Source organism: Phascolarctos cinereus, unplaced genomic scaffold, assembly GCF_003287225.1.
Source record: "Phascolarctos cinereus isolate Bilbo 61053 unplaced genomic scaffold, phaCin_HiC Scaffold_1;HRSCAF=81, whole genome shotgun sequence".
Taxonomy (NCBI): domain Eukaryota; kingdom Metazoa; phylum Chordata; class Mammalia; order Diprotodontia; family Phascolarctidae; genus Phascolarctos; species Phascolarctos cinereus.
The window spans coordinates 248,091,433-248,110,594 of NW_027555514.1; the positions used below are offsets into that span (position 1 = coordinate 248,091,433).

General features: G+C 37.5%; 1 protein-coding gene across 1 annotated transcript in view; it reads right to left on the bottom strand.

Moving 5' to 3' along the window:
* Positions 1-19,162, bottom strand: part of LIN7A (lin-7 cell polarity scaffold A) — a 189,995-nt gene that overhangs the window by 85,745 nt on the left and 85,088 nt on the right. Inside the window, exon 3 of the mRNA XM_020993472.2 lies at positions 633-704. Within this exon, the coding sequence (XP_020849131.1) occupies positions 633-704 (72 nt within the window). The remainder of the gene's footprint in view (positions 1-632; positions 705-19,162) is intronic.

A 19,162-nucleotide genomic window follows, 5' to 3' on the forward strand; every position in this document is an offset into this window, starting at 1 on the left:
TGGTTTATTTTTCGGAATACTGAATGTTCATTTTTAAATTTTCTTGTAAGGTTTCTGGTAAGAGAGCCTCTGATATCTCTGGTTCTGAGTTTCAAAGGAAAAAAGGTCCCTGGAATATGGTAGGAGAAGCAAGCCAGTTCTCTTAGGTCTCAAGATGGTCAGGGCTCCCCCTCTGGGTGCCGGCCCCATTCAATGACCGTGATACACAGAGCCTGGCTGGGTACCCAGGAGGAGTCTGAGATCAATGCATGGAGTGTGATACATTTACATAGCTAATAGATTCATTTTTCAGCCTTATGCAAAGAAATCCCCCATACACTGAACAGGCCCTATTGTCCTAGAACAATATCAGAAAACCACGGAGTATCTCATACAATGGGCCAGTAGATTTGCTTGACACTCAGTGAATTCAATGAAATCATTCTCCTTTGTTAAGCTACAGAAGCAGCAGAAACGTTGAATTTTCCATTAGGAGTTTTACCTGGGAAGCGGTACTGGTCTAGACTCTGGGCTGCCACTGATGTCTAAATTTTCTTACAGTGTACACACGAGAATACCTGAAACACACACGCGCACAATCAATTACTGGATCACTGGGGTAGAGTATATTTTTAAAGCTGCACAAGGCTTACCTTTGCAGTGGCCCTGGCACGGAACTCCGGGCAGCCGTTCACCGTTATAGTTTCATGCATATATTGATACACCTGAGGGGTTCATTGAAAAAAAAAAAGGGTTTGTAAGAACATTAGAAAGGAATTCATTTTCATCATTAATAAGATATTTGATTTCCACAAAGAGAAAGTAACAGGAAAAGTGAGAGTTGAGGCTTTTGGTTCAAATCCCTCCTGTTTCAGGAGGAGGAGCAGTAGCAATGGAGAAGATGGGTTTCACTTCTGAAATTTCACTTTACTGAAATTTAGGACTTTCCCCTTTACTGTGTCATGTATAATCCACTACAACTGAATTATACATGTGTTAGGAGTGTATTTAATCACATGGTGATATAAAGTGTTAGTTGCTAACTCTTTAAAAAGTTTACGAAATTCATGCTTTCCCAAGACAAACTATTCCATTCTTCTTTACACAGAAGTATATCACTTTTGAGAGTAAGTGGATTGTTCAAATTATTGTTACAAATTCATGTTTTTCATGATTTGTAATTTAATCCACTTTATGAATCCATTTGACTTTAAGTTGGTGTACTAACCAATGAGTGCCTTAAGGATAGTCCTTGTAAGACTCTAGGAGAGGAGGGGAATAACATTCCAAACAAAAGCAAGTGAAGGAGAAGAAACAGATGTCTAACAACCAGGGATAAAATGAAAAGTTGGGTAATGTACTGAAATACATGATGATTCTGTGATCTCATCAATTTGGGAGTTCCCACCAATGATGTAGGTTACAACCCATCCATGCCTATTCCTTCTATGAGACTCTTGTTTATATCCTCTCATACATCTGCTACTTAGGGTCCACTCATCATGCCAGAGGTCTTCCTAGCTTTCTTTTAACATCACAAGGATGCCAGTAGGGGTACTCAAGCCTTTTGGACTTCATCCTTGCCAAATGATCAGATGCCCATTTTCCTTTTTATTTATACATTTCTCTGATGAGATAATGACTATTGTTCTTCCAAGTTTCTTATTTGTTATGTGTTGCATCCTGATAACATCAACCATGTTCCTTTCCATTTTGCTCTGTGTGGTACTCATTTTCAATTCTTGAGACTGTTGTTTTCCATGTTTTATTTCTGTATATGATATGGAATTTAGCTGACACAAATACTTAATTGCAAATGATGACTTTACCCTTATACCTTACATAAATTTTTCTAAGCTCATGATTTGAGAAAAATATTTACCAAGAGAATTTTAGATTCCTGCTACAAGAATGACCTAGAATAGAAAAAATGGGAAGAAGATACAGACCCATGACACTCAGATAATATGAGCATTTCTCTAAAACACTAATATTTTTCATAATTAGCCAGGTCCGTCATTGAATGTCATGTCTTCCATATAAAGTCACCATTTCTCCAGGTTTTCGGTTGCATTAACTCTATCATTGTGATGTTTCTTTGCATGAATGTCTTTTAGGTGGTAGGCAGTCATATGATTTCTGGGTTTAGGTCTTCTGTCAACAGTGTCCCAGTGCTTAGCCAAAATAAACCACTTTCTGTAAAAATGCACCCTGAAGGTCAGGGTGTTCTGGCAATGTGGTGGCATCATAAATGTCTTTGTCGGGTCCTTAGATACCCCTTCCTTGCTCTGTCCTCACTGGTATCTAGCACTTTTTCTTTTAAATCCTGGTAAGAGGCTCTTTTATTCATATGATTCCCTTTCTGGCAGTGTCAAGAAAATGGTGCAAAGATTTTGTGCCAGGAGATGCCACTCAGGCACATAGTTAAGATCTATTTTCAGGTTGGGATTGATGAGTTCACCTGTCCAAATTATAATATAAGCTAGAGTTCTCTAACTGGGCTGACCTCTTTCCTTATGTTAGAGATATGTTCTGCTCATGTAATGAAAATGTCAGAATATTCCGAGGGTAGGTCACCAAAAAATTGGTCTGGGATGTCAGTGATATAGCATCATTAAGTGCTGAAATATGGCCAGAGCATTAGGGCCAGCTTCACAAGACCAACCTGAAGTCTATAGGGCCCAAATCTAGCATAGAAGGCCATCTTTCTACTCTTTGCAGATCTTAAGCCCGCCAAAGTTAAGTCTCCTATAAGCTCATTTTGACATGAATACATATAGACCCTACTTCTTTCTTAGAGTTTATGAGATAAGGGGGAGCGCTCCCCCTTAAGATTTCACTGGTATATGGAATTCCCATTGAGGAAATTCCTTCAACCAATGCTGATTGACACATGCTTCAACTTATGGTCTTAGAGAGTTGCCTGGGGACATTGAGTGAAGGTGACTCACCTAGGTGACTCCTAATCATACAGTCATTAAGAGTTATAAGTAGAAGTTGAAGCCAGGTTTTCTAGAGTTTGAGGCTGGCTCTTTAGCTACTAAATTAGTGGATGTCAAACTAAAATAGAAATAAGGGCCACTAAACCATACCAAAGGATGCCTGTGGGCAGAATATTGACTTGGAAAACCATCTACTGATATTATCTGTGTGGTTTGGATTTTTATTTATTTTATTAAATATCTCCCAATTGGATTTTAATCTGGTTCTGGCTAGACTCGGGACTTTTGTGATATTTCTGCACTATCCCATGTTGACATTTGCTGTTATGTTAATACTTCAGACAAAATTACTGTACCAGCAAATACAGCACAGAACTATAGGCCATCTTTAGGAAGCTGTAAGGATGCCCTAGTCACCTTCTGCTCCAAGATTTATGTGATTCATAGGGCAACGCACAGGGCCACACAACTGGGCAAGGAGAAAAAGAACCAGGAAGCCCCAGAGGTGGGGGTTGAAAGAAGTTGTGGTAAATATAATGGAGGCTTTTATTTGAAAACTAGAAAAATTTTCAAAGGCAGGAAAGGAGGGAGAGAGAGAGAGAGAGAGAAAAGAAGATGAAGTAGCAGTAGTAATAGTTGTTGTTGTTGTTAAGTGATTGTTAGCAAGCCAGCACTTTGCATAGTGCATGATAGGCGATCAATGTTTATTGCTTGATTGGTGGATTATTTCAAGATCAAATAGAATAATAATGGCCAAGCACCCAGCATGGGGCTTGGCACATAGAAAAAGTTATGTAAATGCTACTTATTTTTATTATTGTTATTACTAACTTTCAAGATGAAATGAGATAATTATAAAGTGCTTAGCATGCAGAAAACACTATATGGTTTAGTTATTATTAATATTGGCTGATTGTTTCAAGCTCAAATGAGATAATAATTTTAAAGAGTTTAGCACAGTGGTTGGCAGTTAATTATTATTATTGTTATTGTTATCAAGAGGCAGCATTTGATTCCAGGTCTTCCTGTCTCAGTGGTTTGCTCTCTGTCTACCGATACCATCTACCTTTCATATAAGACTTTCCTATACCAAAGAAATCACAGATCTACCACCCCCACCAAATGCCTCTATTGTATACCATAGAATGGTTCTAAGTATCACAGGGTCTCCAGACCATAGATCTAGAGCTGAAAGGGACCTCAGAGGCCATTTATACTAACCTAATTTTACAAATCAGTAAACTGAGGCCCAATGAAGTTAGGTGACTTGCCAGAGGTCACACAGGTGGTGACCTTTAGGGGGGTATTTGAACCTCAATCCTTTGACTAGAGAGTTTATGTTCTTTCGATAATGTGGGAAAAGAACTTAACCACTGATGGCCGCAGCAGCAGCCTTTTGAGTGCAAGGAAACAAGTCTATTTCTAATACTTTTGTTACAAAATATTGACCTTTTTCTATTGGGCAGGTACCTGAGGCCTGTGTCTCTCACTTTAATAATAACAATAACAATAATAATAATAATAATAATAAATAGTAATAATAACCTACCACAGATCTGCATCCTAACTACTTTGATAATTTTGTTAGAGAATTTTGTTTGCGACCTGAATGTCACCTGTCCAAAGTTCATTGGAGATATCTGACATTGAAATTGAGAGTCTTGTAATATAGGAACTATCCATGGTCCTTGATTTTTCCACTTCTCTTTCCATGTTAAATCATTGGAAAGCAAAGTACATGGGCTATGTTATCATATCCCTCACAATAAAAAAACAAACAAAACCCAAAACTTTCACTTAGTTGTGATTTAATGTTATGCCTTCTGCTTTTTAGAGGATGACAACTCACTACCTAGGTAGTTTTTCTGTGGTTTTTGCAAAACTCAAAAAGATATTGTCTGTTATGTTATTCACTATTCTTTATAAACAAACCCTTATGATGAATTCCTGCTCATGCCTGGTTCTGCTGAATTTTGGCTCAGCAGATGAATTTGTAAGCTTTCTTTTGTCAGAAAATAAAAACTCTGTAAGAAAGCATGGTCTCTTTTGGATTTAGCTGCCAGGAAACTTAAAGCCCAATTTATCACTCAAGTGTTCAAATCTTCTTAATTCATGTGCCTAAAGGTATACATCTCAACTCTTCCCTTCAGATAATCTCTGTTCAGTTTTTACCTTATTTTTTTTTCCTTTTAATTTGTGAGTCTTCTCAAACTTCTGAAGTAAGAAAGGGGAAACATCAAATGCAAATATAATAAGAGCTAACATTTACACGGAGGCAGCTGGTGGTCGATAAGAGTGCTGAGCATGGTGTCAGAAGACCTATATTCAAATCTGGCCTACAAAATTTACTAACTGTGTGACCCTGGGCCAGTCATTTAACCACTCTTTGCCTCAGTTTCCTCAACTGTAAAAGGGTGATAATTATGGCACCTACCTTGCAGGGTTACTATGCAGATCAAATTAGATATTCCTCAAAAGTGCTTACCACAGTGCATAGCACATAATAGATGCCACAGAAATGTTTATTCCCTTCCCTTGTAGATCACTTGGAGGTATGCAAAGAGCTGTATACGTGTTATCTCATTTAAGCTTCATAACAGCCCTACAACATAGATGCTATTATTATCCTGATTTTACACATTAGGAAACTAAGGGTAAGGGTAGTAGGTTAAGTGACTTGCCCAGGGCCACATAGTTAATAAGTGTCTGAAGTAGAATTTGAATAAAAAATCTTTCCTGACTCATAGTCCATCATTCTTATCCCTCACCTGACCTAAATGCCACATTTCTCCATCTTAATCTACATCTCTGTATATAATTCAATAAATTCATGAGCTCATCAGTGTTGGTAGTAACTCCAATTGTACACATCACAACTCATCTATAACTTTCTATCTGGTTATCTCTTAGACATATCCATAGATGGGGTCCCTAAAGGGATGGAAAGACTTTGTTGTTCAGTCATTTTTGAGTTGTGTCCAACTCTTCATGACCCCATTTGAGGTTTACTGGGCAAAGATGGAGTGGTTTGCCATTTCCTTCTTCAGCTTATTTTACAGATGAGGAACCTAAGGCAAATGGGGTGAAGTGATTTGCCCAGAGTCACACAGCTGGTAAGTGTCTGAGGCTAGATTTGAACTCAGGAAGATGAGTCTTCCCAACTTCAAGCCTACCACTCTATCCACTGTTCTAACTAGCTGCCTCTGGAAACACTAGCATGTCCCTATTCTGTAGTTTCCATTGCTGCACTTAAGCTATTGGCTCTTGTTCTTTGCTCTCCCTGCGTGCCTCACTCACCTGCTTTTTCCATCATCCATTTCCTGGGTGATATCTTTGATATCTCATGTATACAAGTCAACATTAACAATATGTTGCAACCTATTTCTATTCACCTTATATTTCTTGGATTCTGTCTGGGCCCAAGGGTCTTATAAATTTTTTTTTTTTGGTGCCATAGATCCCTTTAGCAATCTGGTGGAGCATATGGACCCCTTCCCAAAATAAGGTTTTTAAATGCATGAAATAAAATACATAGGATTACAGGGGCAACCAACCATTTTGCAATAAAGATGTATTTTTTCCATCTAAGTTCACAGACACCCTGAAATCTATCTTTGGGAACCCTTTAGCAGTCTGTGGATCCAAGATTAAGAGACCCTTCTCTGGGTCACTAGTAACTTCATTTTCTCCTTTGGGGACTGTGGTAGTCCATGATTGAGAGACATACAATATCATTGGAAGAATATTGATGCAAAAAAATTGGGGGTTTTTTTCAGGGAGAAGCTTTAGAGAGCATGAGGTAAACCTTAACAATTTCCCAAATTGAGCATGGTCCCTTCTCTTCCTTTTGGGCATGCTTAAGCTGTGCTCAGTGACTTCTGTCCAAGACACCTGTACTGATGGACCAGTTCAATGGGTGACTTACCTAAATGCAGATCAAATATAATCTGCTTCCTAGGAATTCTTCATTTACTTAGCTTTTACTGCATGGATTGTTCCTTGACTAAGTTTACCAAAATTCCTTCTATTATCTGGGACTCTATAGTTTTGTACAGCTTTGCAATACTTTGTAATGGTAGACTACAAGAGTTTTTTTTTTTTAATTTTATTGTTATCTTTTATTCTATGGAACCAATGATGCTAGGCAATTATTGCTTTTAAGCAAAACTCTAGGAATCATTAATAGGAGGAGGAAGCAAGAAACATTTTAAAGCACCTACTATGTGCTAAGCACTGTGTTAAGTGCTTTACTGATATCTCATTTTATCCCCACAACAACCCTGTGAGACAGGTGTCCCCATTTTATAGTTCAGGAAACTGAGGCAGACAGCGGTTAAATGATTTGCTTGCAGTCACACAGTATCCAAGTCTTAATTTGAGCTCAGATCTTCCTGAGTCCAGGCCTAGAGCAGAATCCATTGTGCCACCTTAGCTATAGAATAGATACAATGGATCACAGAAGTGGGATCCTATATTTTAAAAAGTGCTCCATTTTGAGTCAGAGGACCTGGGTTCTAATCTCAGCTATGCCATTTACTACTTGTGTGACCTTGAGCAAATCAGGACCAGCAGGATAGCTTTATAGGGAAAATAATGTCTTTATAAAGGTTTTATTATCTCGCCTTGAATAGTTTCCCACGGATGGTCAATTGAGTCACATACACTTCATGGAAACTCAGACGTATCATTCGACAAAGTTCTTAGAATACAATAAAGTCTGGTTCAATGAATAACACAAGTGAAATAGTTCAAAGAGCTGTACTGAATCTCATTGCAAAGTTCGCCATCCTTTTTCTAATCCTTCAAAGAATCCTCAAACAAGATCAAATTTGATAATTTTTGTAAAGCGCTTAGCTCAATGGCTGCAACTTAGGTGCTATAAAAGTGCCTATTTTCTTCCCTTAACCTTGAGTAAATCTCACAGATTCAACAGTGTGACTGTCTTCAGAATTTATTACAAGCCTACTAGGACTAAATATTTAGAGAGCTATTGAATAAAGGAAACAAAAATATACTATTATGGTTACAAATGACAGGCCAGAAGGTCATTTGTTAAGTCAGGTTTCAGAAGAATATTTAATAGAAACTTTAGAATATTAACCTTTCCTATATAGAGGTCATTGTCATTTTACTTTATATTGAAAATAAATGTGATGATTTTCTTTGCAACTGAAAATTCCTTTATGAGATAATGCAAGCATCTTAATAAAACAAATACAACTGATGGAAAAGGCCCATTCCATTTACCAACACTATTCTCACTAAAATGGAATTTAAATTGTTAAATTTCTCAAGGAACACTGTTGCTTCACCTTGAGACTTCCATTGATATTGGTGTCATTCATTATAACAACTGAAAGAACATCACTATATCAAAGTGCAAATTGTACATATAATAGTTTTACTCGGTGAGAGAATTTTAAAGCATTGAGAAGAAAGAAATTTATGTAATAAATTTCTGCAACAGGGAAGCAATTCTATGGGATCATTGGGTAACAGTTACCCATAAATTTGAGAGGAGTTTTGGATAAAAAAAAATACCAGCGTCTCCAAAGTGCTATGTGTTTTTTGGTATTGTACTTGGGATCATAATCCATTAAATGTAATAGCAGGCAGAGAGGTTAGAGATCAACCAGTCCAGTTTCTTTAATTTAAAGAGAAGACAACCGAGGACAGAAAAGGTCAACTGATTTTTCCAAGGTGATTGTGGGATCATCAGATTCTAAAATTACCGGTCCTTCCATGGAATCTTAAGAGACCACGACTTATCTACAAAGAAATCTCGACTCATTTCTTTTACTTTACAGTTGGGCAAACTTAGGCCCAGAGAGATGAAATGGCATTCCTAAGGGCATACAGTGAATTAATGGTGGATGTGTCATTGACTCATTGACTGTCCATGTGCGAATGCATATTCAGAGGCCTCCAATGGGTCAGTGCCTCTATTCCATTGTCCTAGATAATAGACTAAGAGAACACTGAGACTTTCTTTTAGTCTTATTTAGGCTTTTCATGCTTTGACTATAATTAGCATTATTTATAGCAACTAAACAATGATGTTGGTTTTTTTTAAGCTGTATCAATTATTTCATAGGGGCAGCTAAGTGGTACAGTGGATAGGATGCCTGGCCTAGAGTTAGGGAGACTTGAGTTAAAATCTGGCCTCAGATGTATACTAGCTGTGTGGCCCTGGACAAGTCACTTAATTCTGTTTGCCTCAGTTTCCCCATTTGTAAAATGAGCTGGACAAGGAAATGGCAAACCAGTATCTTTGCAAAGAAAACTGTAATGGAGTCATGAAGACATGACTAAAGACATGACTGAAACAAGTATGTAACCACAATAATTATTGTGTAGGTGTATGGAATTCCCTCTACCAGTACTGGTCGGTACTTGCTCTCTAATTTATAAGCTTAGTTGCCTAGAGTACTAAGAAGTGATTCACCTAGGGTTACATAATAGGAGTCAAGAAGCAAAACTTCAATCCAGGTCTTCCTGATTCTGAGTGCAGCTAGGTGATTCAGTGAATAGAATGCTGGGCCTGAAATCAGACCTGAGTTCAAATGTGACCTTAGACATACTACCTGTGTGACCCTGGGCAAGTCACTTAACCCTGTTTGTTTCAGTTTCCTCATCTGTCAAATGAGCTGGAGAAAGAAATGGCAAACCACTCCAGTATCTCTGCCCAAAAAAACCCCATGACTGAACAACAAAAAACTTCCTGATTCTGAGGTCAGCTTAGTATCCACTGCATCATTGCCTTTTGCTGCTATGATAGCAGGTTTATACTTTATATAAAATCATAGTAGTAGTAAATATGGCATGGAAGTATAACCGATTTTTTAAAAGTCTTAATGTTTTCCTAGTCACCTTCAGGTCAAAGAGTTAGATTATACTTAGCACATTACAGAATCATGCAGATGCTTGGTAAGAATCCAGAAATCTCAAACTGAGAGATTGATGAAAATTGAGGTAGATAATAATGGAGGCTTCTATTCAAAGTTAGATGGAAAGATTTTCAAAAAGAAAGGAGTCAAGAAACACTGATCTTATGTTAGGTACTGAATGACAGGGCTTTGAATTACAAAGAATATGATGCGCGGTCTTTGAGAAAGTGTTTGAAATAATACCAAAGAGACCCTGGGCTCCAAGGGTCATAAATGTGCAAAGGAAGTGATCTACTTTAATGGATGATGAAACCTCATAGCAGATACAGGAATGCTCCAGTGATTTTCTAAGGCTTCAGTGTAGATGAGACGAGAACTCGAGTGTCAAAAGAATTAGAATTAGGATCAGTTTGGCCATTCTATATCTATGACCTGGGGGGAGAAACGAACCTTTCAGTGTAATTGGAAAAAAATGAAAATGACGCTACAGTGAGTTGCCTCAAGAGAGAAGGAGAAGAAAAATGGGAAGACTTACATAAAGGAGTAATACTGAAACGAATAAGTAGCTTCATGAGCATAGGACATATAATGGGAGGGGAAGGTAAAGGATTATTAAATATTACCCTAAAATATTGCCAAAAAAAGAATAGAGATTTGTTTCAAAGAAAAAAAAAGAATTTCACAATGCATAAGGTTGTATATGCATTTTTAAAAAGTACCATTCCCTGATATGCATTAGAACAACAGAGATAAAGAGAACTCTAAAAATGTGGTATATGGTGGTATTTGAAGATATGAAACTCTGAAACTTGTTTATAGAATCCCTAATAAAGACTGAATCCCCATGTCCCTCCATAATTTCATCTGTGTGCTTGGACAACATTTGCAATATTAAGATACACTGTTTTTGATCATAATACAATAAAGAGCCTTAGCATTTTTATAGCAAACAGTAGGGTGTAGGAATTGCCTAAAATTAATTAGTGACTAGGAATTTAAATGTACTCAGAGAAATGGAGTCCACCAGAACTAACTCCCATCAAAGTAAAGCCCCTGTAAATATCAAATGTACTGATGGGAAGATACATATTATACTTGCTTTTATTAGGGAAGAGTAAAGGTACACTGAAGCTAATCATTACCTAGTCATTTTAGGTCAGCTTGCAGAAATAATTTTGACAGAACTGAATACTGGTTCAGACGCTGAGGATGGTATATATCTGTGTTTGAAAAAATCCCAAGCTTTGAGGTGTTTTGTTTTGTTTTTTAGTCTGTTTTCTCTTTCACAACATGACTAACATGAAAATACGTTTTGCATGGCTGCACATGGATAACCTATATCAAACTGCTTGCCTTCTCAATGGGGGGGAGGGGAGAGAATTTGGAACTTAAAATTTTTTAAAATTAATGTTAAAAATTGTTTTTACATGTAATTGGGGGAAATAAAATATTAAATAAATAAAATTTTAAAACCTATAAAAAAACCCAACAAGCTTTTACAGTTGCTGCCTTGGAGTAATGGTGTTCCCAAATCATCAAAAGAATATTTTCTCCTGGAAGAAAACATACAATATAAAAATGTAGAACATGAACACCTCTAGAAAAACAAAACATCTAATGGCATTAATGATAGTTTTGCCGCAGCATGATTTTTTTTTGCAACAAGGTTTGATTGGAATGCACAGTGGTGAGACATCTACTGCATTAAGTAATCCTTGTTGTAGTATATGGTCAATGTAAAAGCATCAGAATGAGCCAGGGCAACCACTAAGTAGACTAGTAAAAATTTAAAGTTGGAAAGGACATCAGAGGCCATCTCATCCAAACAATACCTCAACAGGAATCTCTACTGCAACATCCCAAGTGGCTTTCTAATTCGATCCAATCCAGTCTGTTCCAGTTGCATCCAATCCAACCCAATGCCATTCAATAAGCATTTGTTAAGGGACTACTATGTCTAAAAACACTATATGAGGCACTAGAGATATAAAAACATAAACAAAATAGTCTTTGCCTTTAAGGAGCTTATATTCTAATATACTCATGTCAGCAAGTATTTATTTGTTCTTCAATCATTTTCAGTTGTGTCTGACTCTTCATGGCCTCATTTGGGTTGTATTTTTTTTTTTTGCAAAGATACTAAAATGGTTTGCCCTTTCCGTTTCCAGCTTGTTTTACAGATGAGGAAACTGAGGCAAACAGAATAAAGTGACTTGCCCAGGGCCACACAGTAAGTGTCTGAGAGGCCAGATTTGATCTTAAGATGAGTCTTCCTGACTTCAGGCCTGGCACACCATGCACTGCACCATCTAGCTGCCCATTTATTAAGCTATTACTAATGTGTCAGACCCTGTGCTAAGTGCCAGGAACACAAATGTAAGCAGAAATAAAAATAGATATAAATAATAAATAGGTATAAATAATGATTAAAAATAGAAATAGATATAAATAATAAATACATATAATAAATATATAAATAATGATTAAAAATAAAAATAGATATAAATAATACATAAAAAGTAAATATAGAAATAAAATTCATAGAACTTATATTCTAATGATGGAAGATAACACATGAAAAGGAAGGACGTATATTAAGGGGGTATGGTGAACAAAGTTCTATGGAGAGTTAGGTGTAAGGTTTGGAAAGGTATCATGGTTTTTCTAGCCCTCTATAAAATGGAGGTTGTGGCAAGGACCTACCAATCAGAGGAAGAGGCTATAGAGGCAGAAAATACTTCCAGTGTGAGTCCAGGGATAATGGTCTATCCTTGGAAGATTGTAGAGTAGAGCGAGCTTCCAGGGTGAAGAGGTTTCTATGGAATGGTAGACAACATCATGTGATGATGAATAAGTAGTGCAGCCTGAAGGGGAATGATATTCTACTCTGTGTAGAATGCAGTTTTTCTCCTTGAAGACCTATAACAAGTTGGAACTCATTGTCCCCAAGGCATCCCCTTTCTATTTTCAGATAGCCCTCTGTTAGGTTGATACACTGTATTTTTAAAACCAAAACTACCTCTCTGAAACATACACCCATTGTTCCTATGTCTGTCCTCATGGGCCAAGCAACAGAAGCATAAGACCTGTTCCTCATTATAATACTTCAAATAGATGAAGACAGCTATGATATCCACTCTAAGGGTTTTCTAGGCTAAATAACCCGTTACCTACACCAATGTTGTTGTTATAAACCCCTTTACTGAACTGATAATTCTCTGGACACCAATCCTTAAATGTGGCACCTTGAACTAAACATGATATATACCATACATGGTCCTACCAGGTCAGAGGCCAATAGGACAATGAACTTCCTCATTGCGGATGTTATGTTATTAACACAACCTGAGATCTACCGTCTACCATGTCATTCTATTGACTTAGATGAAGTTCAAATTTCAAGAAAAAAGGGTTTTTTTTCCACACAAGTTACTGTCTTAGCCACCCATTTTTCCACATTGTATTTATGTATTTGATGTTTTGAACCTGAGTGCAGGACTTTGTACTTTGTATATATTTCAATATTGAATTTAACCTTACTTGATTGAGCCAATCATTTTAGCCTTTTAAGACTTCTGTGGATTGCAGGTCTTTCATCCAATATTCTAGCTTTGTGTAATCTTCAGATTGGATAGACATCCATGAACTTCCATTCAAATCATTGATTAAATACAAAAAGATTGGACAGAATAGGGCCAACCACAGAGAGCCTTATGACATTCCTCTAGAGATAGTCATCCGTTAAGCATTACTTCTGCAAGAAGTCATCTGTGATGAAAGCTTATCTAAATGATGGATAAGAAAAATTCTGGTCAAATGAAAAAAAGTAGACAACTCACAGCTAGGCTGATGAAAAGATTTACTAAAAATGTGTTATTATAAAAAAGGCATGATGATACCAAACTTGTCAATTCAGCCATTGAAATGTCTTCTTGATAAGTCTAATTTAACATAATTGGTTTGCTTTGAAATTTTATGTATTTTTCTTCATTCTAATTTGGCATAGTGTCACACACCTGTAATCCCTGCTACCAGGGAGGCTAAGTCTGATGCATATTTTGAGTTTAGGAGTCTCAAGCTGTAGTCAGCTATGCCTATCAGGGGACCACATTAGTTTTGGCATTAGCATAGTATAATTTGGCATTACTATACATAATGCCTATATATAGGCATTAGTATATGTGTGAGTGGGGGGGGCATCCTGATCACCCAAAAAGGGTTGAACCAGCCTAGATTGGAAACAGAGCAAGTGAAATCAACTCCTGAACCAATCAGTAGTAGAATCAGGACTCCAAGTAGTCCTATCCATTACCTGTATTTCCAGGCTGGGCAAGATGGGGAGATCAAATCTTAATAATAAATAGATACATACTCTATACTGAGAAGGGGTCCATATCTTCCCCAGACTTTCAAGGAGGTCCTTGACTCAAGCAAGGTTAAGAACTGTGATCTAACTGAATACAATTGTACATGATATGTACATAATACAATTGTACATAATGTAGTAGAACCTATATCAGATTGCTTGCCATCTTGGGGAGGGGGAGGGAGAGGGGAGAGAGGGAAGGAGAAAAAATGTGGAACTCAAAATTTTATAAAAGTGAATGTTGAAAGCTATATTTACATGTAATTGGAAAAAATAAAATACTATTAAGTAGAAAAAATAAATTAAAAATAAATTTGAAAAAAAGAACCGTGATCTAAACCAATACTCTATTTTTACAGAGAAGGAAACAGAAGCCCAGAAGTTAGATGTGATTTTTCAGGGATAGCCTGATTATTTGATTCCATTATTGAAAAACTTTTAAAGAAGGAAAATACTCATTTCTTCCTAGATTTCCACACATAGGAAGGATAAAAGAATGTATCTTGCTTCTATGTGCAATAAGCATCCGCTTAGTTCAAGTTTTCCGTTCACAAAGTGAAATATATAAATTTTTTCAGAGAAAAGACCTAAGGGATATTATTGGTTCATTTAACAACTGGGATACATTGTACAAGTACAGTGTGAGGAGACTGCATTTGAGGTTGTCAGAAGAACCATTCCTTTGTGCCTCCAACAGGGCTTTCTTTCAAAAAGTCTCCCTCTATTAACACTTATGGATATGAATTGGTTTACAAAGTTTTGACGAAGAAACTTTAATTTGCTGGTTTTCAATGCAGGACAAAATTCAGCAATAGCATTTAAGTTAGAAGAACAACCCAAACATCTTGAATTTGAGCTGCTCCCCAGGTTTATGGCCATTTTATTTCCTAAGAGCCCTCCTCCAATTTATTACTAGTAACTGTGATATTAACTGGCATGTACCAAGACTGTTGCTATAGAATTAAAATCAATAAATGTTTATTAAGCACCAGTTGTATACAAGTCACTAAGGATAAAGACAACAATGTTCTTACTCTCAAGGAGATTTCATTCTACAGAGGAGTCCAACCTGCATATGGATAGATGACTATAAGATCATTTCAGAAGAAAGAGATACACCAATAACTGAGATCAAAGGAAACTTGTTCCTCTGAGTATGAAGGTGGCTAAGAATTATAAGCAGTGGAAGAGCAGGAGGGAGTCTCTTCAAGGAAAGGAAGCAGAAATGCTGAGTTTGAGGAACAGAAAATAAATCTGTTTTAACTTCAATGCAGAGTGTAGGAAGAGAGGAATGGTTCCTAAGACTAGAACCACATTTTGAAGAGTTTTAAATGCTGGACTGAGGCACTTTATCATAGGAAAAATAGAGGAAAATGTCATTTATGACTTCAAGCAAATCACTTAATATCTCTAGGCCTCAGTTTCCTCTTGCATAAAATGAGGGCATCTGACTAAATGGTCTCTGAGATCATTTCTAAATCCATGAGCTAGATAGTTTTTGAGCAGGGATGAAAGTCCAATTTGGTCTTCAGGGAGATTGTTTTGTCATATATGTGAAAAACAGATTAAAGGAGAGATTAGAGACAGGAAACAGAAGGCTACAATAGTCTAGGAAAGAAGTGATTAGAATACAACCCAGAGTGCTAGTTCTGAGTGGAGGGAAAAGGACAGATGGGAGAGGAATGTTAATTGAACCCATGGAGGCTGATGAGATCACTAGTCAAGAAAGAGCAAAAGAAGACCCAGATGAGAGCCTTGAAAGGATAACCACTAAGTGCCCTTTTGGAGCTAGATTTTTAGTTCAGCAAAGGAATAGGAGGAGCAGTTAGACCTGAAAGATAACCAGCATAAAGCACTGTCATGGCAGCCAAGATAATGCCCAGGAGGAAAAAGGTTGTCAATAACAATCAAAGCCATGGAGAGTCAAAAAAAGACAAGGGAGGAGAAAGAAAAGCCCATCATATTTAGCATTTAAGAAATCATGGATGGCCTTAGAAAAAGCACTAGTTGAGTGATGGAGTTGGAAAAGCCACATCACAAAGGATTGAGAAGCTAATGGAAGGTGAAGAAGTAGAAGCAATACCATAATACATCAGTTTCTCTGAGTTTGACTGAAAAGAGAGGAGATGATAGCTTGAAAGGATATCAGGGCTAAATGAACACTTTTTAAATCGAGATTTTGATTCATTTTTTAAAATATTGAAGCTCTTCCCAAAGGATCACTCCTTCCAAAGTCCTATGCAAAACACAGATTTTGATGACCACTCAAAATAATCAGGCCCTTCTTTATGCTTCTAATAATGTCCACAATGTCCGTACCAACTGCCCATTCTGTTGGAATTATTTCTGCTATTTGCTAAAGTGGAGCTCAAATGACTGGGTTACACACCAAATCCTAAAGGAGATAGATGACACTATCTAGGGAAGGGTATTCTGTACTGTAGAAGGAAAGCTAGAAAATAGCATGGTCAAACATAAATTGAGATAGTTCTTAAAAAAACAAATATAGTACAGTAGTTAGTATTTGAAGCAGTAGTGACAACTCACGTTATTGAGACAAAGACTATGTAACATACTCAGATTATTAAACTTGGACACCCTCACTAAAGCAAGACAAAGAATGTTATTTGTACCCTTGTCTTTACTCATTTATTTTGTTATCATTTTTTTTTAAAAAAAATGTGACTATATTGACTAATAACACATTCTGCAGATAGTCTATTAAGATTCGTTCAATTTAAAGGCTGATAGGAGTCCAGAACAAATAAGTCAAACTAGGCTGTACAATGACTAAGTGGAAAATAAGGGTCACAAGTTACCAAGCATTTTCCCCAATGACAGGGCAAGCAGCCAGGCCCCTAGGGAGAAATCTGCTTTTTATGGTCATCCAAATGGAACTCCCCAGAGGCAGCTGCTTTCACTCCTGTCTCCATCACAGGGTCAGAGTTTCCTCGGCAGGAAATGCCTGAGCAAAATTTGTCTGAGCTGTCGTTCCCAATCAATGTATTATAATGTTGAGCAGTGGTGTTATCCTATTGGTTCAGGCCATCTAGAGAAGGTAAACCTCTGGTGGGAATCTCATCTCAAAAAACAACTCTATTAGAACCTTCTGAGTTCACTCTCTTGGCCCCCTTCTTTAGCTGATGGTATTTTGATGTGAAATTCCCAGCAGGTTCTTAACAGCCTGACTAGCACTTCAGGATATGGATTAGCTGAACATTTCTGCTGTGTAACCCAGATTTTCACATTGCCAATGAATCAGAGACATAACTAGCCCTGATGAGGAAATGACAATAATAAGTATAATTAGGATGATGAGGATAATCTTTGAAAGCTAACTTTTTATAGTTCTTTAGGGTTTGCAAAGCAGTTTACATATCTTATGTCATTTTATCAGCATAACAATCTTGTGAGGTAGGGACTATTACTACTGCCATTTTACCGGTGAGGAAACCAAGGTTTTAAGTAACTTGCCCAGGGTCACAGAGCTACTAAATGTCTGAGGCAGGATTTGAATCCAGATCTTGCTGACACCAAACCCAGTGTCAATGATGCCATTAACACTCTCTCCTGCCCTCCAGTAAGCATTCTTATAAGAGCCTGCCTTTCCCTAAAATCCCATGGGGGCAAGCACCAGACCTTATGGGACAGGTCAGCCTCTGATACTGTTAACTTTGATGGGCCTGTCCTCCTCAGGACTTTCTACTCCCTTTTCCCCTGTAACTGAATTTGTCCCAAGTGGCTAGGAAGTTAAGGCTCTGACCTGAATTATGTTATGTTTTTCTCTGCCCTTATAAATTTAAGACGGCGCACCATCAATTCTTAAATAGGTGTAAATCAGTTATTAATACAGTAGCAACAATGGATAAGTTATTTTATTTGCCAAAATGATCAGATCAGATGGCTATTTGTTGAATATCAGTCCGCGACTTGGGGATCTTTCAAATCCAGTTGATGGTTGCCCCTTTTGAAATGGTTTCAAACCCAATGGACAGATAATACCACACAGTAGATAAAGAGGAAGTCTCAGAGCCAGAAAGACTTAGACTTCCTTCAAGTCCTCCCCACTGAGTTTGAAGTCTATCCCTTCAACTTCTAAACAGATGACCTCCCAGAGTAAGTAACGTTGTGGACTGCATCAGAGCACCAGTTCAAGGAGGCAGAGGCGATGAGGAGTGGTGAGATGTCCAAGCTTTGAAACAACTTCTAGAAGTTCTGAGATCAAATTCTGATTCCAACATGGGAACAGTTGTAGAAAATGTTACTTTTTCAGTGTGGATTAGACCTGCTGGGCAGCTAGGTGCTACAGTGGATAGAATGCTGGGCCTGGAGTCAGAAATACTCATTTTCATGAGTTCAAATCTGGCCTTAGACTCTTTCTGGCTGTGTGACCCTAGGTAAGTCATGGTCATCCAAATGGAACTCCGTAGAGGCAGCTGCTTTCACCCTGTTTGCCTCAGTTTCCTCATCTGCAAAATGAGCTGGAGTAGGAAATTCAAATCACTCCAGTATCTCTGCCAAGAAAACCCCAAGTGGGGTCACAATGAATCAGACCCAAATGAACAAAAATATAACTGATGAAGGGAACTCTTGGTGAAGATTGTCCCATCGCTTAATGCAGTTCTACATCTGCTCTACAGTGTAGTTGTACCTGGGGCATTGACAGATTAAATGACTTGTTAAGAGTGACAAAGACAGCAGATGTAGAGGTGAGACTTGAACCCAGGTCCTGCCTGCAAGGCCAACTCTTTATTCACTGCTTCATGCTATCTCTCCATTTCAGTCTACACTATTTTTCTTTTCTTTTTTTTTTCTTTCAAAGAGGAATCACTGTAGGAAAGAAACTTGTATTTGGAAGTGGCCTATATTTGGATGAATACAGTATATCTATTCTATTATCTTTTCCTTAGCTTATAAACTATGGCTAATTTGTGATTGTTGGGTCATCACTGACTAATAATTTCATCCTGGCCTGAGGAACTAGCAGG